The 23,539-nt window shown below is 45.3% G+C and overlaps 2 gene segments (V, D, J or C); both read left to right on the plus strand.

The window, feature by feature from the left end:
- The first annotated feature begins 3,194 nt into the window (after window positions 1–3,194).
- On the plus strand, window positions 3,195–8,782 carry LOC119933564. The segment is given in 4 exon segments: window positions 3,195–3,275; window positions 3,492–3,752; window positions 8,345–8,448; window positions 8,647–8,782. Coding segments are annotated over 4 exon segments (459 nt in total).
- A 4,193-nt stretch (window positions 8,783–12,975) lies between these two features.
- LOC119933560 lies at window positions 12,976–23,539 on the plus strand. The segment is given in 4 exon segments: window positions 12,976–13,075; window positions 13,297–13,569; window positions 17,938–18,145; window positions 23,385–23,539. Coding segments are annotated over 4 exon segments (612 nt in total).

Here is a 23,539-nt window from a genome sequence, read left to right on the forward strand (position 1 = left end):
GTCCCTGATCAGGAGTAGATGCCAGGCTGCTATGGGACCCTCAGGGTGGAGGAGCGATAGGAGAAGGGGTGGGAGCAGCCTTTATGGGTGCAGGGAGGCTTCTGACCTCATCACCATCCTGGCCTGACATCAACTCCTACTCTTTCCTAAGGATATTTGTACATCTGTAGTACTGGTTCATAGAACAGAGCTTGGCACGTAGTAAGCCCTTAACAAATACCACCATCATCATTCTCCTCTCCTGATTATTTGTGAATGGCTGGTTTATGTCAGTCTTCCTCCTTAGGATGTACGCTGCCTGAGGGGAAGCATCTTGCTGGCTACTCAACTGTGCTCCCGTGAATGTTTAGAACCATGCTCTACATAATGATAAATAAAAATAACGTTATTTGTTAAGCACTTACTATGTGCCAAGCACTGTTCTAAGCACTGGAGTGGATACAAGCAAATTGGGTTGGATACAGTCCCTGTCCCAGATGGGGCTCACAGGGGCCTGCTCTGAATTCTCAGTTTACTCATTGTTCCTGCATCCACTCCTCCACCCCACGTTGAGCTCTCACCTCCCCCACAGCTGCAGGCCCTTCCATCCTTCCCTCCGATGGAGCTGGAGACCCAGAACTGCCTTTTTCTGTGTGGCCCAGGAGAGGAGCCTCTGAGAGGGGGCCCAGGGATGAGTTCCCCTTCGGGTCAGAGCTGGTCTGGTTTTGGACATACTTTTTTCAACTCAGGCCACTGACCCCATCCTGTACCTGCACAGGTTTCTAGTCACTGAAGCCCTTAGACACATGGCCCTGGACTCTCAGATGACTCAATCAATCAATCACTCAGTGTATTTAATTGAGTGCATAAAATGTGCAAAGCACTACACTAAGCAAGTTCTTTCCTGAAAATTGCCCTTTTATGAGAAGTATTTTTTCTGATTTTCATCTATATTAATTATAATAATGGCATTTATTAAGTGCTTACTATGTGCAAAGCACTGTTCTAAGCTCTGGGGAGGTTACAAGGTGATCAGGTTGTCCCACGGGGGGCTCACGGTCTTAATCCCCATTTTACAGATGAGGGAACTAAGGCCCAGAGAAGTTGAGTGACTTGCCCAAAGTCACACAGCTGACAAGTGGTGGAGCCGGCATTTGAACCCATGACCTCTGACTCCAAAGCCCGGGCTCTTTCCACTGAGCCACGCTGCTTCCCCTGGACTCTCATATGACTCTGATCAATCAATCAATCAGTGGTTTTTTAGTGCATATGATGGGCAAAGCACTGTACTAAGCAAGTTCTTTGCTGAAAATTGCCCTTTTGTGAGAAGTATTTTTTCTGATTTTCACTTATATTAGGTATTAACCCAAGATTTACAGGTTATTTTCTTTAGAAAATTAGATACATTAGGTTAGATGTATTACAGCGATTCATTCACATTTATTCCTGTGAGGTCTGACAGGCTAGAACGATACGCAGAATACAGAACCAGACCTATACAAACATTTTTTGGTGCACAAAAATATGAATACATTACTGAATCACAGTCCCACTGGGTTAAATTCTCAAGGCGTGGTGTCAATGCACACAACTGTTTAAAAGTTGGAACCATTACAATGGAAAGAAAACAAAAGCCTTGAAGAGTTACCTTTGCCAGCTGTGGGAGCTAAGTTTTTATAAGATGTTTCAAGTGACTTATTGGACAAAGGAGATTAGTTTGGTCATTAGCAACAATCACCACTGAATTGTTGTCCCAATACTGCTACTTTAGGTTATTTCTATCCTAAAACCGGAGAGCTTTCAAGTCCCTAGTAAACATCTTTTGGTGAACCTAATGTCTGGTTGACATAATATTGTTAAGTAGAAACAAATAAAAATGCAGTTAAGATCCCTATCTTCAAAGACTGGGTAGAGCAGGCTTTTCCGTGTTGGTTGACAGTCATCCTACCGGCAGATCAGAGCCGGATGGACAAATACCTCTTTGAATTTTAACAACCAGTGTTCTTGAAGCCAGATTGGCTAACTGAACTCCAGATGATTCTATGCCTGTTCGAGTGCTCTTCTAGAGAGTCAAGAGGTGGTGGTGACAAATTGAGGGGTTACACAATTGTGAGCTGTAAAAACCACCCTGTTCCTAAGAAAGATAAAGGCATTAGGACCTTGGGGTCATCACCTAGGAGCCCTCTCACCAGTGAATTTGAACTTGGATTTACACTCTTTATTCAGTCCTCCTCAGTCCACAGCACTTATACAAATCCTAACAATATAATAAGATTAGACAGAGTCCATGTCCCACGTGGGACTCAGAGTCTTAATTCTCATTTTAGGGTGAGGTAACTGAGACACGGAGAAGTGAAGTGACTTGCCTAAGGCCACACAACAGACAAGTAGCAGCTTCTTCCGACTCCCAGACAAAGCTCTATCCACTATCCCACGCTACTTCCTTCATATCCCTTCACGCTCCTTTCACATTGGAAAGATAGGAAGAGTTCGTGAGCCAGAGTCAGATGGCTAAGTGTTTTTCCCATCGGCTGGACTAGAAGGACTTGGCTCTCCTTAACCAGACCAGCTCCTCCCTTTCCACTACCTCTGACCCCACCTCAGAGGGACTGTGGCTGCAGCTGTGGAGGAGGAGGTCGGCATTTATTATTGCAGGCTTCACCGTCGCTCCAGTGGGAGTCATGATCTTACATGTCCTTCACTGGAGCTGATTCCTCCCCACAGTCATGATATGTAGTGTGGACTGGAGTAGGTTAGCCTTCCTGACCCTTGGGGACAAAGTTGGGAGATACAACAGAAATATAAGACACATTCACTATCCAAGAGTTTATACTCTAATGGGGAAGGCAGGCATAGAAATATGAAATACACATACATGTCCACAAGAGAAAATGGTGGCCGATGGATTGATGGGGGGTCAGGATTAGTGGGGATGGGATAGCAGCACATGAGACAGAGTAGCTGACCACCAACACCGTATTCCTGCTTGTCTGTCTGTACCAACACAAGAAGGTCAACCTCTAAATGTCTCAGGCAGGAAGTGATCAGGGTCTGCAGAGCTGAGGGCCCTTTATCCTAGCCCCCCAGGCTCAGGCACGGAGAAGGGAATCGTCAGCCCTCATTTCCCTATCACTCCCCAGAGACTCAGCCCAGCCGTTCAGCCTGATATAACCACCTTCTCGTCCCCCAAGGCCACACTCTGGACTCTGAGCTCTGGGTCTGCAGTTCTCGACCAAGGGGCAGCAATATGTTCTCTAGGGCTCAGCTTCTCTGCCTCTTGCTGCTCTGGGCCCAAGGTAAGACATGGCACAGGAAAAGATGTGTTAGAATTATTGAACTTCTGACTAGATTAAATATATTGTAAATAACTATTAAACTCTCAATTTCTCTTAGAAATCTATATGGTATGTGCAGCCTGAAACCAGTTTGTATAACATAAAAGTTTAACTTGATTATGCAGTTAAGACGAAGGGTAAATAATTTTTTTCCCTTTCTATGAATTCCTCCTCTAGAATCCGCGGGGGACATTGTGATGACACAGACTCCGGATTCTCTGACAGCGTCTCCCGGAGACACTGTCACCATCCGCTGCAAAGCCAGTTCCAGTGCCAGCAGCTGGATGGCTTGGTATCAACAGAAATCTGGACAAGCTCTAAAGCTCCTCATCTACAAGGCTTCCAGCCGCCCCTCTGGGGTCTCAGACCGGTTCAGCGGCAGTGGTTCGGGGACTGACTTCACTTTCACCATCAGCAGGGTGGAAGCTGACGATGCTGGTGATTATTACTGTCAGCAGCATAACAGCTGGCCTCCCACAGTGCTCCAGCCCTGAACAAAAACCTCCCTGGGCTATTTGGTTTCTGGTGCTGCAGCTGTTTCCTGCCCAGAGTCCCTGAGCAGGAGTAGATGCCAGGCTGCTGTGGGACCATCAGTGTGGCCAGCTGGCCCTGGAGCAAAGAGCGATGGAAAGAGGGGTGGGAGCAGCCCCTATGGGTGCCAGGAGGCTTCTGACCGCATCACCATCCTGGCCTGATATCAGCTCCCACTCCTTCCTGTGCATATTTACACATCTGTAGTATTGGTTCATTCTCCTCTCCTGATGATTTGCGAATGGCTGGTTTCTGTCAGTCTTCCTCCTTAGGCTGTATGCTGCCTGAGGGCAAGCATTTGCTTCTTATTCAACTGTGCCCTCTACATAATGATAAATAATAGTAATAATGATATTTGTTAAGCACTTACTATGTGCCAAGCACTTTTCTAAACACAGAAGTGGATCCAAGCAAATTGGGTTGGATACGGTCCCTGTCCCACGTGGGGCTCACAGGGGCCAGCTCTGAATTCTCAGTTCGCTCATTGTTCACGCTGAGCTCCCAACTCCCCCACAGCTGCAGGCCTTTCCATCCTTCCCTCCGATGGAGCTGGAGACCCAGAACTGCCCTTTCCTGGGTGGCTCAGAAGAGAAGCCTCGGAGAGGGGGCCTAGAGATGAGTTCCCCTTCAGGACAGAGCTGTTCTGGGTTTGGATGTTCTGGGTTCAGATCAGGCCACTGACCCCATCCTGCCCCGGCACAGTTTTCTCCAGTCAGTGCAGCCCTTAGACAGACATACGGCCCTAGACACTCACATATCTCTGATCAATCTATCAATCAATCAGTGGTATTTAATTAAGCAGGTATGATGTGCAAAGCACTGTACTTAAGTGAGTTCTGTGCTGAAAATTGCCTTTTTGTGAGAAGTATTTCATCTGATTTTCATCTATATTAGGTATTAGCCCAAGATTTACAGGCTATTTTATTTAGAAAATTAGGTACATTAGGTTAGATGTATTACAGCAATCCATTCACATTTATTCCTTGTGAGGTCTGACAGGCTAGAACGGAATACAGAATCAGACCCATACAAACATTCTTTGGTGTACAAAAATGCAAATACATGGTTGAATCACATTTCCACTGGGTTAAATTCTCAAAGTCTCGTTCAACACCATATGACTATTTTAATATTGGAACCATTTACGAGAGAAAAAAACCCAAAAGCCTTGACGGATTACCTTCACCAACTGTGGGGGTTAAGTTTTTATAGGCAGTTTCAAATGGTTCATTGGATAATTAAGATGAGTTTGGTCATATCACTCCCCACTGAGAAGTTGTTGCCGTTCTACTCCTTCGAGTAATTTCTATCCTGAAATTTTAAGTAAACATCTCTTGCTGATACTATGGCTTAGACATATAATTGCTCATTTGAAACTAATAAAAATATAATTAAGATCCCTAACTTCAGAGACAGGGTGGAGTAGGCTTTTCCATGTATCTGTAAGGCAGAGCAGAGAGAGACAAGAAAAGCCTCTCTGAATTTTAATTACCAGAGTTTTTGAAGCAGTATTGGCCAACTGAACTCCAGATGATTCCATTCCTGTTTAGAATTCCATTCCTGTTTAAGTGCTATTCTAGAGACTCAAGGGGTGGTGGTGGCAAATTGAGGGGTTACATAATTGTGGGTTCTAGAAACCCACCTGTTCTTTTGAAAGATAGAGAGGCACTCAGTGAGATTCACCATGTGGTGCAGAGCAGCAGGGAGAGGAGAAGGAAACTGCCCCATCCTGGGCAGCCCAGTGGAGGGGCCAGGGAGTTGGGGCCAAGGGACAATTTCCCCCTTAGTTCAGAGCTGGTCTGGAGTTGGGCAGACTTTCTCCATCTCAGGCCACTGACCCCATTCTGCACCTGTACAGGTTTCTCCATTCAGTGCAACCCTTAGATAGGCAGACAAACTTGTATTCTCAACGTCCTCTGATCTTTGCTGAAAATTACCCTGTTTCGTGAGAAGCACTTCTTCTGATTTTCATCTAAATTTGGCATTAAACCAATTTTTACAGGCTATTCAACTTAGAAAATTAGATACATTAGTTCAGCTGTACTACACCAATCGATTTCTCTTCATTCCTGTGAGATCTGACAGGCTAGAAAAATGACCAGAATACAGAATCAGACCCATTCAGACATTCCTTGGTGCACAAATACCTAAATATGTGTTTGCATCACATTCCTACTGGGTTAAATTCTCAACAACACACAACTGTTTTAAAGTTGAAACCATTACAAGGGAAATAAAGCAAAAACCTGGATGAATTACCTTCCCCAAATGTGGGCATTAGGGTTTTATAAGTTGTTTCTAATACTACGGCTACTACTACTACTTAATACTACTGCTGCTACTACTACTACTAATAATAATTTTGGTATTTTTTAAGCACTTACCATGTGGCAGGCAGTGTACTAAATGCTGGGGTGGATACAAGCCAATTGGGCTGGACACAGTCCCTGTCCCACGTGGGGCTCACAGTCTCAATCCCCATTTTAAAGGTGAGGTAACTGAGGCCCAGAGAAATCTGCGCATCAAGCAGAAACTCCTCACCCTGGGCTTCAAGGCTCTCCATCACCTCGCCCCCTCCTACCTCACCTCCCTTCTCTCCTTCTACTGCCCAGCCCGCACCCTCCGCTCCTCCACCACTAATCTCCTCACTGTACCTCGCTCTCGCCTGTCCCGCCATCGACCCCCGGCCCACGTCATCCCCCGGGCCTGGAATGCCCTCCCTCTGCCCATCCGCCAAGCTAGCTCTCTTCCTCCCTTCAAGGCCCTGCTGAGAGCTCACCTCCTCCAGGAGGCCTTCCCAGACTGAGCCCCTTCTTTCCTCTCCCCTCGTCCCCCTCTCCATCCCCCCGTCTTACCTCCTTCCCTTCCCCACAGCACCTGTATATATGTATATATGGTTGTACATATTTATTACTCTATTTATTTATTTATTTATTTTACTTGTACATTTCTATCCTACTTATTTTATTTTGTTGGTATGTTTGGTTCTGTTCTCTGTCTCCCCCTTTTAGACTGTGAGCCCACTGTTGGGTAGGGACTGTCTCTATGTGATGCCAATTTGTACTTCCCAAGCGCTTAGTACAGTGCTGTGCACATAGTAAGCGCTCAATAAATATGATTGATTGATTGATTGATTGATTGACTTGCCCAAGATCACACAGCAAACAAGTGGCAGGTTCTTCTCAACCCCAGTCCCGGACCCCATCCATTAGGCACACTGTTTCCTTCACATTGTTTCTCATGCCTTCAGGCTCCCTTCACAATGCAGGAGAAAGATAGGGACAGGGTGTTGGGGTTGGATGGCTGAGCATTTTCCCATCTTCTGGACTATAAGGACTTAATAATAATAATAATAATAATAATGACATTTATTAAGCACTTACTATGTGCAAAGCAGTGTTCAAAGCGCTGTCCAGCCTGATTTGCTTCTGTCCACCCAGCTCTCAGTACAATGCCTGGCACATAGTAAGCCCTTAACAAATACCACAACTTGTACTTCCCAAGCACTTAGTACAGTGCTCTGCACACAGTAAGCGCTCAGTAAATACGATTGAATGAATGAATGAATGAATTAATTAATTAATTAATTAATGGGGGGACATAAGGTGATCAGGTTGTCCCAGAGGGGGCTCACAATCTTAATCCCCATTTTACAGGTGAGGGAACTGAGGCACAGAGAAGTGAAATGACTTGCCCAAAGTCACACAGCCGTCAGTTGGCGGAGCTGGGATTTGAACCCATGACCTCTGACTCCAAAGCCCGGGCTCTTTCACTGAGCCAAGCTGCTTGACTTGACTCTCCTTATCCAGGTGGGATTAGTTGGCCACCCAGATCCCAGCTCCTCCCTTTCCAGTACCTTCTCTGGGGTCTCCTCAGAGGAACTATAGCAGCAACAGCTGCAAAGTAGGAAGTCAGTATTTGTTAATGCAGGTTGACTCTCACTCCAGTGGGAGACATTGACTTCCATGTCCTCCACTGGAGTCGCTTCCTGGACCACAGCCTGTCTGTGGGGTGGACAGGAGGAGGGCAGCCTGTCCTGACCCCTGGGAACACATGGTGTGCTTGGGAAGTACAACAGAAATATAAGGCACATCTATAAGGAGTTTTCACCTTAATGTGGGTAGTCATAAAAATATCAAATACACATACATGTGAACAAGTCCTAAGGATGGGCATCTATAAATAAGGAGAAACAATGGCCAAAGTGTTGATCAGTGATTAGGACAATTGGGAATGGGATAGGACACCATGAGACAGAGTAGATGACGATGGACACTCTATCCAAGCCTGGCTGTCTGCATAAACACCAAGTGGTCAACTTTTAAACAGCTCTGGCAGTAAGTGATTGGGGTCTGCAGAGCTGAGGGTCATTTATCTCCACCCCCTGGGCTGAGGGCCCGAACAGGGAAATGTCAGTCCGTCCCCTAGTTTCCCTTTCGCTCCCCAGAGACCCAACCCAGCTGCTCAGCACAATATAACTGTCTCCCCGTCCCCCGCAGCCACACTCTGGGCTCTGAGCTCTGGATCTGCAGCTCTCTACCGACTGGTGGCAACATGGTCTCCGAAGTTCAGCTCCTCTGCCTCCTGCTACTCTGGTCCCAAGGTAAGACCCGGCATTGGGAGTAACTAGTTTGGAGAGATCCTTTTCCAGTTTGCTAAGGGCGTCAATTAAACCAATACTGTATTTAGAGAAAAGTTCAGTAACTCTGGTCTTTACAGAGTGTAACTAAAAGATCTGATGTAATGCGTGTGATATGTAATCATCAGTGTTCATATTTAAATTATTTTAATTCTTCTCTAGAATCCACAGGGGACATCGTGCTCACTCAAACTCCAGACTTCCTGACAGCCACTCCAGGAGATCAAGTCAAAATCAACTGCAAAGCCAGTTCTAGTATCAGCAGTGAGATGGCCTGGTACCAGCAGAAACCCGGACAAGCTCCCAAGCTTCTCATCACATATGGAAACAATCGTCCCTCTGGGGTCCCAGACCGGTTCAGCAGCAGTGGATCAGGAACCGACATCACTTTCACCATCAGCCGGGTGGAAACTGACGATGCTGGAGATTATTACTGTCAGCATCATTATACTATGCCTCCCACAGTGATCCAGGCCCAAACAAAAACCTCCCTGGGCTTTTGGGCTTCTGGTGCTGCAGCTGCTTCCTGTCCAGAGTCCCTGAGGTGTCCGGCTGCTGTGGGGCTGTCAAGGAGGGCTGGCCCCCTCGGTAGCACAGGGAGATGGAAGGAGGGGTGGGAGCAGCACCCATGCTTGCCCAGATGCTCTTGACCCCATCACCATCCTGGCCTGATGTCAACTCGCACTTGTTCTCTGTGTCTATTTACCTGTCCAAGCTTCCACTCTCTGCTGTTTGTGGTGTTTTCTCCAACACTGATGATTTGGCAGTGGCTCAGTGGAAAGAGCCCGGGCTTTGGAGTCAAAGGTCATGTGTTCTAATCCCGGCTCCGCCACTTGTCAGCTGTGTCACTTTGGGCAAGTCACTTAACTTTTCTGTGCCTCTGTTCCCTCATCTGTAAAATGGGGATTAAGACTGTGAGCCCTATGTGGGACAACCTAATTATCTTGTATCTTCCTCAGTGCTTAGAGCAGTGCTTGGCACATAGTGAGGGCTTAATGAATACCATTAAAAAAAATAACTTATGACCATCAGACTTCCCTGCTGGACTGTAGGCTCCCTGAGGAAAGGGATCGTGTTTCTAGTTTTGGTCCCACAAATGCTGGTCTAAGCTCAGACAGATTCTTCACCACCTCACCTGACTGACTCCATTTTATACTTGTACAACTCTCTCCAGTCTGCGCAACCGACAGACACATGACATTGCATTCTCAGGTTACACTGATCTTTGCTTTGGATTAATCCAATATGTACAAGATTTTTTTTTAAGAAAATCAGATGCATCAGGACACCTGAACTACAATGATACCTTCATCTTTGCTCCCATGGCAGTGAGGTCTAACAGACTAGAACAGTGCCCAGATGACACACACAGACTCACGTGGACAGTCTTTGGAGCACAAACATCTCTCTGCAAGGTTGAATCACATTCCCAAGAGAGTAAGTTCACAAAATGTGGTCTCACCAGTCTACAACTCTTTTAAAATTGACACAATTAAAATGGCAAAGAAAATAATTACAAATTAACTTCACCTGCCATAGGAGTTAGGTTCTCGTGAGCTCCGCAATAAAACAAAACTTTAGTGGGAGAAATGTAATTAGGTGTCTAGAGCATCAGTCCAACTGAGTTCTCGTCCCAGTACTGTTGTTTTGGATCATTTCTATGCTGAAACCTCAAGGATTTTAAGTCCTGGGTAAACTTTAGTTTGCTGAAGCTAAAGAGTTTTTTGGGGGACCTTTTAATAATGCGAAACTAATACAAATATGGTTACAACCAATAATCAAAATGTTTGGATGGAGCAGTCTTCTGCCAAGGCTGAAAAACATGTTACCTTGAGGGAAAGCAGACAGAGAGAGAGAAAAATCTCTCTGAACACTAATAGTCAAAGTTCTTGGGGCAGCACGGGTTAGCTGGCCCCAGGATGATTTTCTTGTTGCTTGGGTGCTACTCTAGAGAGACAAGGGGTGGAGGCAATAATGTGAGGGATTACTTCACTGTGAGCCCTTTGAAACCATCCTGTTCCTCTGAAGCAATGTGGCTTAGTGGGAAGAGTACAGGCCAAGGAGTTAGAGGACCCGGCTCTAAGTCAGACTGCCACTTTTTTATGGTATTTGTTAAGCGCTTACTATGTGCCAGGTACTGTACTAAGTGCTGGGGTAAATACAAACTAAATGATCTCTTTCTTGCCATATCCAACAGCTTCTACTCCATCCTAATCCTCCTCGACCTCTCAGCTGCCTTCAACACTGTTGACCATACCCTGTTCCTGCAAACTTTATTCAACCTCAGTTTTACTGAAACTGTCTTCTCTTGGTTCTCCTCTCAAGTTGCACATTATCAGTCTCTTTCATGGGCTCTTCCTCTGCTTCCCACCCCTTAATTTTTGGTGTCCCTAAGGCTCAGTTCTGGGTCCCCTTCTATTATCCATCTATTCCCGCTCCTTTGGAGAACTCATTTGATCCCACGGCTTCAACTACAACGACTACGTGGATGATTCCCAAATCTACATCTCCAGCCCTGATCTCTCTCCCTCTCAGAGTCTTGCATTTCCTCCTGCTTTCGAGACATCTCTACTTGTATGTCCTGCTATCACCTCCAACGTAACATGCCTAAAACTCTTTATCTTCCCACTAGAACCTTGTCTTTCCCCTGACTTTCCCACCCGTCCTTGTCTGTAGCCCCCACTAAGCAATGCTCACTTTAGGGGAGAGATAGAGCAGATAGACGGGGTAGAGTGGGCAAGGATTCTCACCTCTCCTGGACCAGCAGGGCTTGACTCTCCCTATCCCTGTAGTTTCTGGCCACTCAGACCCTGGCTTTTTCCTTCCCAGAACCTTCCCCGGGCCCCACTCAGAAGAACTGTAGCAGCAGCTCCAGAGGAGATGGACACTCAGCGAGGCAGGCTTGACTCCTGCTGCAGGAGGAGTCATTGCCTTAGGTCCTCTTCACTGGAGCTGGTTTCTGGCCAACAATGACATGTGGGGATGTGGATAATAAAGATGGTATTTGTTAAGCGTTTAGTATGTGCCAATTCAGGGCAGGGCACCCTGAACCGATTCCTGGACACACAATGTAGTTGAGTAATGGAAGAAATGGGATTTATTAATCTCCTACTTAGAACAGTGCACTGGACTAAACATCATTTGGAAATGCAACCAAACATAAGTCACATTCTAGACAAAGAGCTTCCAGGCTGACTGGGAAACCAATCATGGAAGTATCAATTAGTAATATCTATCTATAAAAGTGTGTATGTGAATATGTATATATTCATATATATGCACACAGAAGTAATGAGGATAGGCACATATATAATAATAATAATGATGGTATTTGTTAAGCCCTTACTATGTGCAAAGCACTGTTCTAAGCACTGGGGGGGGGGATACAAGTTGATCAGGTTGTCCCACATAGGGCTCACAGTCTTAATCCCCATTTTACAGATGAGGGAACTGAGGCTCAGGGAAGTTAAGTGACTTGCCCAAAGTCACACAGCTGACAATTGGCGGAGCCAGGATTTGAACCCATGATCTCTGACTCCAAAGCCCGCGCTCTTTCCACTGAGCCATGCTGCTTCTCATATAAATAGGTAATGCATAAGTGTAAGAGGTGGATGAAGGATTGATAAAAGTAGAGGTATTAATAATAATAATGATTATTATGTTGCTATTATTATTGGTATCCTTATATTTGTCAGGGAAAATACATTGGAAGAGGTGGGATTTTAGGAGCTCTATGAAGTAATAGAGAACTGAGTTCTAGCTCATGGTGGGAAGGAAGTGAGTTTGGGGTGAAGGTGGGCAGAAAGGGAACCTGGTACAGCATGGAGGGGGGCTTGGTGAGATTTCAGAGTGTGACCAGGGGGAGAAGAGGGTCAATAAAGAAGGTGGAGAAATTTGGTGGAGAGTGGTAAATCCAACAGTCAGGAATCTGCATGATGCAAAGGGAGATTGGCCACCATTGATGTCTCCCAGAGCGGAAGACGTTTGCAGTGGCGGTGACAGAGTTCTGCACTGAGACTGGTTGCAGATACCCTCTCCTGGGCAGCAGAAGTCCTGGGCCCCATCCAGGCCTCTGGACATCAGTCTGGTCTGCTCTGTCTAGGTCCCATAATCCGAAGGCCGGGCTGCTCCCTGTTTGCAGTGAGGAGGCTGAGCTCAGAGAAGAATGAAGGGGAAATGCAGAATGTCAATCATACCGGGGTGGTGGTGTGATCCAGAGTGATGGAGATCAGAGCTGATGGGGATGGGACTGCCAGACAAGACACCGTATGCACAACCCCTCAGCCTGCACCAAAAGGAGACACTCAAAACCCTCTGGTGTCTGTGGCAGGAGGTGATCGGGATCTGCAGAGCCAAGGGCCCTTTATTCCCGCCCCTGTCAAGTTCAGGCCCCAAGAAAAGAAATGTCAGCCTGTCCCCTCATTTCCCTATCCCTCCCTAGAGACCCAGCCCAGCTGCTCAGTCTGATATAAATGTCTCACCATCTGCTGTGGCCACACTCTGCATATTCTGGTCTGCAGCTCTTGACAGGGTGGTGGCAACATGGTCTTCAGGGCTCAACTCCTCAGCCTCCTGCTGCTCTGGACCCATGGTAAGACAGGGCACAGGGAAAGATGTGTTGGACTGTTGAACTTCTGACTAGATTAAGTATATTGTAAATATCTCGATTAAATTCTAAAATTCTCTTAGAAATCTGTGTGGTCTGTGCAGCCCTAAACCAGTTTGCTTAATAAAAGGTCTAATTAAATAGGTTTTATAGTTAGGATGAAGGTTTAACCATTTTTTTTCTCTTTCTTTGAATTCCTCCTCTAGAATCCATGGGGGACATTGTGATGACACAGACTCCGGATTCTCTGACAGCATCTCCCGGAGACACTGTCACCATCCGCTGCAAAGCCAGTTCCAGTGTCAGCAGCTGGATGGCTTGGTATCAACAGAAATCTGGACAATCTCCAAAGCTCCTCATCTACAGCGCTTCCAGCCGCCCCTCTGGGGTCTCAGACCGGTTCAGCGGCAGTGGGTCTGGGACTGACTTCACTTTCACCATCAGCAGGGTGGAGGCCGACGATGCTGGATATTATTACTGTAAGCAGCATAATAGCTACCCTTGCACAGTGTTGCAGCCTCGTACAAAAACCTCCCTGGCTGTTTGGCTTCTGGTATGCAGCTGCTTCCAACCCAGAGTCCCTGAGTAGGAGCAGGTGCCCTACTGCTGTGGGGTTGTCAAGGTGGGGTGACTATCCCAGGAAGGAAAGGTGATGGAATGAGGGGCAAGAACAATCCCCATGGGGGCCTGGAGGCTACTAACCAAATTGCCATTCTGGTCTGACGTTTTTTATTTACTCATCTAATCACCCACCCGGACTTTGGCTGCTGTCCTGTTGGTTCTTTCTCTTCCTGCATGGATTTGGGAAAGGCTTGTGTCTAACAGTCTTTCAGTGGACTGTGCACTCCCTGATAACAGGGACGGGGCCTCTCACTCAGTCACGCTCCCACAAATGCTGGTCTGAGCTCAGACAGATCTTTGTCACGTTACCTCACTGACTCCAGTCAGTGCAGCCCTCAGACAAACACACGACCCTGAGCTTTCATGTTAAACTGATCTTTGCTTTGGATTAATCCAATATTTTTATGGCATTTTATTAAGAAAATCAGATACTTTAGGACAACTTTGGGATGAAAAGCAATAAGGCTTAGTGGAAAGAGCATGGACCTAGGAATCTGAAGACCTGGGTTTGAATTCCGCCTCTGACTCCCCACCCTTTTTATGTTTTTTGTTAAACGCTTACTATGTGCCAGACAATGTACTAAACTTCAGGGTATCAAGTTGGACATGATGTATGTTCCACATGGGGTTCACAATCTAAATCCCCATTTCACAGATGCATAGAGAAGTGAAGTGACTTGCCCACGGTCACACAGGAGACAAGTGGTAAAGCCAGAATCCAAGTCTGTGCTCTAACCACTAGGCCACAGTGCTTCTTCTAAGTGCCATTTTTCTGCTATATGACCTTAGGCAAGTCACTTCACTTCTCTGAGCCTCAGTTTCCTCATGTACAAAATGGGGATTCAATCCCTGACCAATGTGGGACAGGGAATGTGTCCAACCTGATTAACTTGTCCTTAACCCAGCACTTAGTACAGGGCTTGACCCATATTAAGAGCTTTACAAATACCATAACAAAGAAAACAAAAAAACTGCATTCAAATAATTTGTATATCATTATACAAATATGGCAGTTTGGTCTAACAGATGAGAACAGCACTCAGAAAACACAATCAAACCACGTGAGCACTCTTTAGTGCTGAAATATCTGTATACGTAGTTGAATTACATTCCCATCAAGGTAAGTTCCCAAGATATGGTGTCATCATCACATACCTGTTTTAAAATTGGAACCATTACACAGGCAAGAAAATAAAACTCTGCAAATTATCTTTGCCAGTTTTGAGAGTTACTACTTAATAAAACTGAAGGCAAATGGGACAAATGAATTGATATACCCAAATTGCTGCTTTTGGGTAATTTCTACCAGTGCTTAGAACAGTGCTCCAGCACTTAGAACAGTGCTTTGCACATAGTAAGCACTTAATAAATGCCATTATTATTATTATTACCCTGAAGCCACAGGGCTTTTAAGTCCTGAGTGAACTTCTTTTTTTCCATGAAGCAAAAGGGCTTTTTGGGGATCTATTGATATCTTGAAAAGGTTAAGATTACTAATCAGAATGTGGTGCTTCAGCAGAAATTTCTACGTAGGTTAGGATACATGTTACTTAAGCAAAATCATTCCATCAGTCAGTCAATCATCAGTCATATTTACTGAACACTTACTGTGTACAGAGCACTATACTAATTTATTAATGATGTGAGTATAGCTATAAATTTATTTATTCTGACGATTTTGACACCTGTCCACATGTTTTGTTTTGTTTTCTGTCTCCCCCTTCTAGACTGTGAGCCCGTTGTTGGGTAGGGACCGTCTCTATATGTTGTCGACTTGTACTTCCCAAGCGCTTAGTACAGTGCTCTGCACAGAGTAAGCGCTCAATAAATACTATTGAATGAACGAATGAATCTGGGGGAAAGCTACAATGTTCAATAGAGGGCAGCCTGCACCCACTTGTCGGCTTCCCTGCATTACCACAGAGCCCACACACTTTCTTCCACCTGCTGTGTTGCATAGCAGAACCCCAGAGAACTGCCCCGCTTGCCTGGGGGCAAAAATAATAATAATAATGGTACTTCTTAAGTGCCTACTCTGTGCCAACTACTGTTCTAAGCTCTGGGGTAGATACAAGTTAATCAGGTTGGACATAATTCCTGTCCCACATGGTGCTCACAGTCTTAATCCTCATTTTACAGTTGAGAAAAGTGAGGCACAGTGAAGTGACAGTGAAGGGCACACAGCAGATGCGGTAAAGCCAAGATTAGAACCCAGGTTCTCTGACAGGTCTGTGCTCTTTCCACTAGGCCACTCTGCTTCTGTTGTACTCTCCCAAGTTCTCAGTACAGTGCTCTGCACATAGTAAGCACTAAATAAATAGCACTGATTGATTGATTCTTGAACTGTTTCATCTTGTTAGTCTCAGTGGAAGTTCTGCACTTTAAGCTGAGAACTGTGGGTGAGTTACCAACTTCATCTTGTACACCTCCTGGCTCCCTGGCTAGCAAGTCTGGAATTGAAATCCAACAGTATGAGTCTCAGGCACACAAACACACATTCAATCACAAACTTGTAAGTTCCACAAATAGTTTCCCTGAATTCAGAGACATGGGAAATTTCAGCATCAAATTGACATACTGATTTTCTCAGGTTTTCTGCTGCTGTCTCTGAGAGAGTTACTATGGTCTGCAGAGTCATATCCCTTATCAGCTCCATTGTTGGGATCATAAAAAATATTCACTAGACTGTAATAATGATAAGAATACCTGTGGTATTTTTTAAGTGCTCACTATATGCCAAGCAATTCACGAAGAGCTAGGGTAGATAGAAGATAATCAGGTCCCTCAATCTAAATAGGAGACAGAACAGGTATTGAATCTCCAGATGAGGGAACTGGGGCCCAGAGAAGTTAAGTGACTTGTCCAGTGTCATGCAGTAGACATATGGAAGAACCAGGTTTAGAATCCCCAGGCCTGTTCTCTTTCTACTAGGTGGCCCTGCTTCTCTACACTTTAATGATTGTTGGCTACCACAAAATTGTGAGGGCTACTGAAGGACAATGCTCTAGGCTATCACCCAGAGGCTGGAGATCCTCTTAGTAGGGAGAACCACAAGAAATGTCACCCCATCATTTGCCCCTGCCCATTGCCAAAAAGCTGCTCTGCTAGTGGAGCTGAGCTACTCTGTCTTTCCCCCAAGGAGCATCTCCAAGCATTCATTCATTCATTCAATTATATTAATGGAGCACTTACTGTATGCAGAGCACTGTACTGAGCACTTGGAAAACACAATTCATCAACAGACACAAACCCTACTCAACAATGGGCTCACAGTCTAGAACGGGGGAGACAGACATCAAAACAAGTAAACAGGCATCAATAGCATCAATATAAATAAATAGAATTATAGATATATACACATCATTAATAAAATAAATAGAATAATAAATATGCACATATATACATAAGTGCTGTGAGGCAGAGGGGTAGAGCAGAGGGAGTGAGGGCGATGGGAAGGGGAAGAGGAGCAGAGGAAAATTATGCTACTGATGCCTGTGTACTTGTTTTGTTGCCTGCCTCCCCTCTTTTAGACTGTGAGCCCGTTGTTGGGTAGGGATTGTCTCTATCTGTTGCCGAATTGTAATCAATCAATCAATCGTATTTATTGAGCGCTTACTATGTGCACAGTGCTCACTAAATATGATTGAATGAATGAATGAATGAAGGAAAAGGGGGGGTCTTAATCTGGGAAGGCCTCAAGCAGCAGTCTCACCCCAAACCTATGGAATCCCCAGAGATTCCAAGTCCCTGGAACAGTCTTTCCTGAGTCTTTCAGTCAACCATCTCTGCTCTGGACTGGGATCAAGCAAGTTCCCTGGGCTCCTGGACTTAAGCTTTGTGTATTTGCATAGCCCTTAGAGTCTCGGCTCCTCTGGGCCAATATAAGTGTCGGTCTGGGTTGTACCAATCTGTGCTGGCCTGTTTAAGTGGAACAAGATGCTGTCCCAGGCTCAGATGGTCTGGTTCTTGCTGCTCTGGATCCCTGGTAAGAATAGAATTGAGAGGTTCTGGCTGATACCTTGGGCTGGGTATAACATGAACCAGCAACAGCACAATCAGGAATCAGGTTCAGTCAGTGCCTGCTTAATGCTGACTAGCAATTTTCTTTCTATTTTAAAAGAATAGAGCTTAAAAGAATAGAGCTGAACAACGCTCGCTACGATAATGTTTTGAAGGGAAATGCTGGGGATTTAATTGCTCCTTATTCCCTGTCATTTTATGCTCAGATTCCAGGGGTGACATTGTGATGACCCAGTCTCCAGACTCCCTGAATGTTGTTCCCGGAGACAAAGTCACCATCCACTGCCAAGCCAGTGAGAACATCGACCAGTGGTTAGCCTGGCTCCAACAGAAACCTGGCCAGAGCCCCAAGAGCCTGATCTATGATTCCAACAAACGAATGCCAGGGGTGCCAGCCCGCTTCAGCGGCAACAGGTCTGGTACAGATTTCACTCTCACCATCAACGGTGTCGAAGCTGATGACATGGGAGATTATTATTGTCAGCATCATGATAGCAGGAAGCTCCCTCTCACAGTGACACAGACTCAATCAAAAACCTCCCAGTCTCTGACAATTTCTTGCTTTCCCCAAGGGAGATGATGGCTTCTGGAGAATGTCAAAACAACTCACTACAGCTTTCTGTTGGGGGAAGAGTTTTTTAAAATTAATGTTTGTGGCATTTGCTAAGTGCTTACTATGAGCCAGTCACTGTTCTAAGTGCTGGGGTAGATACAAGGTAATCAGTTAGGACATGGTTCATATTCCACAGGGGGCTCACAGTCTTAATCCCCATTTTACAGATGAGGAAACTGAGGCACAGAGAAGTTAGATGATTTGCCCAAAGTCAAACAGCAGACAAGAAGTGGGGCTGGGACTAGAAGTCAACTCCTCCTGACTGTTTCCTGATCACAAAGAGCTTTTAGTCTAGAAGGGGAGAGAGACATCAATATAAACAGATAAATTATATTATAGATTTGAACATAAATGTTATGGATCTGAGGGAGGGGTGAATAAAGGGTGCAAATCATATCAGTCGGTCAGATTTTTTGAGTGCTTACTGTGCATAGAGCACTATACTAAGTGCTTGGGAGAGTAAGCCGCAACAATATAACAGGCACATTCTCTGCCCACAATGAGCTTACTGTCTAGAAGACTGTAAATCCTAACGCAAAGGTGATGCAGAAGAGAGTGGGAGAAGAGGAAATGAGGACTTAGTGGGGGAAGTCCTTTTGGAGGAGACATTTTTAATAAGGCTTTGAAAATAGGGAGAGAGAATGTCTGTCAGATAGGAAAAGGGAGGAAGCTCCAGACCAGATGAAAAGTATGGGCAAGGAGTTGGCAGTAGATACAGGGAGTAAGGTGGCATTAGAGTAGTGAAGTGTGTGGCTGGATTGTAATAATAATAATAATGGGATGTATTAAGTGTTTACTATGTGCAAAGCACTGTTCTAAGCGCTGGGGAGGTTACAAGGTGATCAGGTTGTCCCACAGGGGGCTCACAATCTTAATCCCCATTTTACAGATGAGGGAACTGAGGCACAGAGAAGTTAAGTGACTTGCCCAAAGTCACATAGCTGACAATTGGCAGAGTCTGGATTTGAACCCATGACCTCTGACTCCAAAGCCCGGGCTCTTTCCACTGAGCCACGCTGCTTCTCAATAGTAATAGGAAATCAGGGAGGGAAGGTGAGTGGGAGCAAGGTGATTGAGTGCTTTAAAGCGTATGATAGGGTTTTCTATATGATAAGGTTGGGCTGCCACTGGAGGTTCTTGAAGAGTGGGGAAATGTAGACCAAATGATTTTGTAGGAAAAATGATTCAGGCTGGAGAATGAATTATGGACAGGAGTGGGGAGAGACAGGAGGTGGAGAGGTCATCAAGGAGGCTGATGCAGTAATCAAGGTGGGATAGGATAAGTGCTTGGATTAATGCGGTAGCAGTCTAGTGGAAGAGAAAAGTGCTGATTTTAGTGATACTGGGAAGGTTGAACTGATAGGAGTTGGTGACAGATTGAATATTAGGGTTGAATGAGAAAGCTGAATCAAAGATTATGAAGAGGATATGAGCTTGTGAGACAGGGAGGGTGGTGGTGCTGTCTACAGTGATGAGAAAATCATCTTCTAAACAGTCCACATCTCCCTGCAGTTCTGCTTGCCCTGCTGTTGGTGCAGTGGAAAGAACACTTGGGTTTTAATTGTGGTTCTACCTTTAGGGGACATGCCTTTGAGAAGAGAACTGGCCAAGAAAAAATCCAAGAAAAATGGCTGGCTAACTTGTGGTTCAGGACCTCATTGACACTATGCTGTGGTTTTATCAGATGTCAATGAGTCCTGCACATAAAAAGAAAAAGGCTCTTCACATGCTCTTTGCCACATGCTGCACCCCTGCCTGCATACTCACTCTTTGCACTCCCTACTCCAGATGAATCATGATTGACCAGGATAAGAGAGCACCAGTGGTGATGTGCAAGAAACTCAATTGCTCAGTCTCAGGACTGAGGCTCGTCCACTGTTCCCAGTGGACATCAATAGCAGATCTTGCAGCATTTTTCTGTGGGCCAGGATTGACTCAATTCTCTCTCTCCTTGGAGAAACATCCCCACTGCTCTCTCCTGAACTATTTGTCCTTTCAGCAGGGAGTGGGGGGCAGAATGCCATTTCCAGCCACATCCAGCCTGGTCCCTTTCAGAGAGCAAACATCCACCCCAACTCTCTGAGCCCAGTTATGTTTTCAAGGTCAAATTCCCCAGAATATGTGGGGCTGGTGGCCCATGGCTTCTTGAATTTCTGTCTCCAGGAGAATTCCCATTCCAAGCTAGCAGTCACCCCCATGCTGACCTGCAAAATCCCCTGCTCTGCATTGGTTGTCTATTCATAACACCTTTGGCTCTCATAAGAAGAGACCCCTCTCCCATATCCCCCCTCTGGCCTAAAACTCCTTCTTCCTCCATATATGTCAAACTATCACTCTACCCACCGTCAAAGCCTTAGTGAGGTCACATCTCCTCCAAGAGGCCTTCCCTGATTAAGCTGTCTTTTTCCCAGCTCCATCTCCCTTCTGTATTATCTTTGAACTTGGATTTGTGACATTTGGACATTTGATATCTCCACAGCATTTACATACATATTTATAAATTATATATGATAAATTATTAATTTATATTAACATCTGTCTTCCCCTCTAGACTGCAAGCTTGTCACAGGTAGGGAATGTGTTTACCAACTCTGTTGTGTTGTACTCTCCCCAGCATTTAGTAGTAATCTGCACACAGTAGGTGTTCAATAAATACCATTGATGATTATGATGATGATAATGATGTTCATGATAGGGAATTAGTAAACACTATGTGAGGGAACTTGGCCCCTGGCAATAGTTCCTGTATCTGTCCCTTTCCCTCCACCCTTACAGCCCACTACCTTGTCCAAAGGCTTGTCACGTTCAGGTGAATGGGCTACTGCATAAAGTTCCTTACTGGCCTCCCTGACTTCTGCCTCTCCCCTCTTCAATTTATCATGTTCTCTGCCTTCTGGATCATCTTCCCAAAATATCAACTCTGTTCTGCATACACCTCTAATGGCTATTCAGGCCTCACCGTTAAAAAGAAACCCCAACCCAATATACTCTTCTATCTCTTCTCTTTTCCCACTATATCCAACTCATTCTGCGCTCCTCCCAAGTTAACCTCTTAACATTACGTAGCTTATGACTCTACCAATACAAACTACCGTACATGTCCTTCTCCGTGTGTGTGTGTATTTGTGTGTGTGCGTGTTTGTTCCTTCTCCCTCATATCCTCCAAAGAACTTCCCTCCCACCTTAAAACTCTCCTCTGAAACAGCTATTGCAGTGGAGCAGGTGGTCTCGGTGCGTCTAAAGCTATAATGGAATTCAGAGGTAGGATTCTCAATGGAAAATATTGGAAGGCTCAATGCTGTGGAAAATGGAGCCAAGACCATCTAAGGGTACAGGGAACAAGGAACAGGTCTTCAGAGGGAATGGGAACATGCACAACTCCAATTTGGTGAGAAGAGAAAAATAACAGAGCTGTCCAAAAAAGACACCAACTTGGAGGTGGACCAGGGAAGCCAAAGAGGAGAATAGACAGGGAGAGTGAGAGGAGGATCCAGAAAACCTGCAAGAGCAGAGAAGCAGCATGGCCTAGTGGAAAGAACATGGCGTGGGAGTCAGAGGACTTGGGTTCTAATCCTGGCTCTGCCATTTGTGTGCTCTGTGACCTTGAGGAAGTCATGTCACTTCTCTGTGCCTAAATTGCCTCACCTGTGAAGTGAGGATTAAGATCCTCCTGGCCCACGTCCTCCCCCAGGCCTGGAATGCCCTCCCTCCACACATCCGCCAAGCTAGCTCTCTTCCTTCCTTCATAGCCTTACTGAGAGCTCACCTCCTCCAAGAGGCCTTCCCAGACGGAGCCCCCCTTTTCATCTCCTCTTCTCCATCCCCCCTGCCCTACCTCCTTCCTGTCACCACAGCACCTGTATGTTTATACAGATTTATTACTCTATTTCACTTGTACATACTTACTATTCCATTAATTTTGTTAATGATGTGCATTTAGCTTTAATTCTATTTATTCTGATGACATGTGTCCACATGTTTTGTTTCGTTGTCTGCCTCCCCCTCCTAGACTGTGAGCCCATTGTTGGGTAGGGACCGTCTCTATATGTTGCCAGCGTGTACTTCCCAAGAGCTTAGTACAGTGCTCTGCACACAGTAAGCGCTCAATAAATACGATTGAATGAATGAATGAAGATTGTGAACTCAATTTGGAACAGGGACCGTGTCCAGCTCGATTATCTTATATCTCCCTCAGTGCTTAGTACGGTGCCTGGCTATACTAAGCGATTGACCAATTCCATAAAAAAATGTGGACTGCTGGGATAGGTGGGGGCTACTTCCTATTTGCATTTGAAAAATTAGGTATTTGATCTGCTTCAAATTAGAAAATACTCAAGCAGGAGCAGGAAAGAGATGGGAGAAGAAGCTTTGTGCTTTAGTGTCTCCATCTCCTGCTTTCCTCTCCATTAGTAACTTTCATTATATATACATTCATATAAATATATTGGCACACACACGCATGCACACATAGAACATGCATGAATTCCCTAAAAAGGAGTGAACTCTGTGGCTTAACAGTTGGGACAGAGCACTAATGGCTGGTAACCCGTTGTTAGAAGCTGTGTGTTTTCTACACCAACGTAGACCAACCATTTTAAGGTCTGACAGCAGCAAAACACTTTGGCTACTTTACATATTTGAGCTGAGAGCGAGAGGCCCCTGTGGCCCAGAGCCAATATAAATGTGATTTTCGCTAGGGATGGCATTGGTCAGCCTCGGGGAACAGGTCAGACAGATGGAGATGGCATCCCTGTCTCAGCTACTAGGGCTCCTGCTGCTCTTGGTCCCAGGTAAGGGGAGACTATTATTCCAAAACTTAACATAGAATCATCTTTTAAATGCTTCTTGTAAATTCTCCAATGCATTATCTAGGAACCATGTTTATGACCTTCCCTAGGAAATTCACAAATTCAGGCCATTTTTCATAATGCAGCGTTATTCATTCATCCTGGTTTAACTGTAAACATACATCATGTGTTTTGATTCATTTCCCAGCACAGTTACAAATTTTGGTCTATTAGTCTTTGTTTCTAATTTCAGACTCCAGAGGCGAGATCGTGCTGACTCAGTCTCCGCATTCGGTGTCCGTGTTCCCAGGAGAGACAGTCACCATCGAGTGTAAAGCCAGTGCAAGTGTTGTACACAGTAATGGCAATACTTATCTAAACTGGTATCAACAGAAACCCGGACAATCT

This window comes from Tachyglossus aculeatus, chromosome 10 (genome assembly GCF_015852505.1).
Source record: "Tachyglossus aculeatus isolate mTacAcu1 chromosome 10, mTacAcu1.pri, whole genome shotgun sequence".
Lineage (NCBI taxonomy): Eukaryota > Metazoa > Chordata > Mammalia > Monotremata > Tachyglossidae > Tachyglossus > Tachyglossus aculeatus.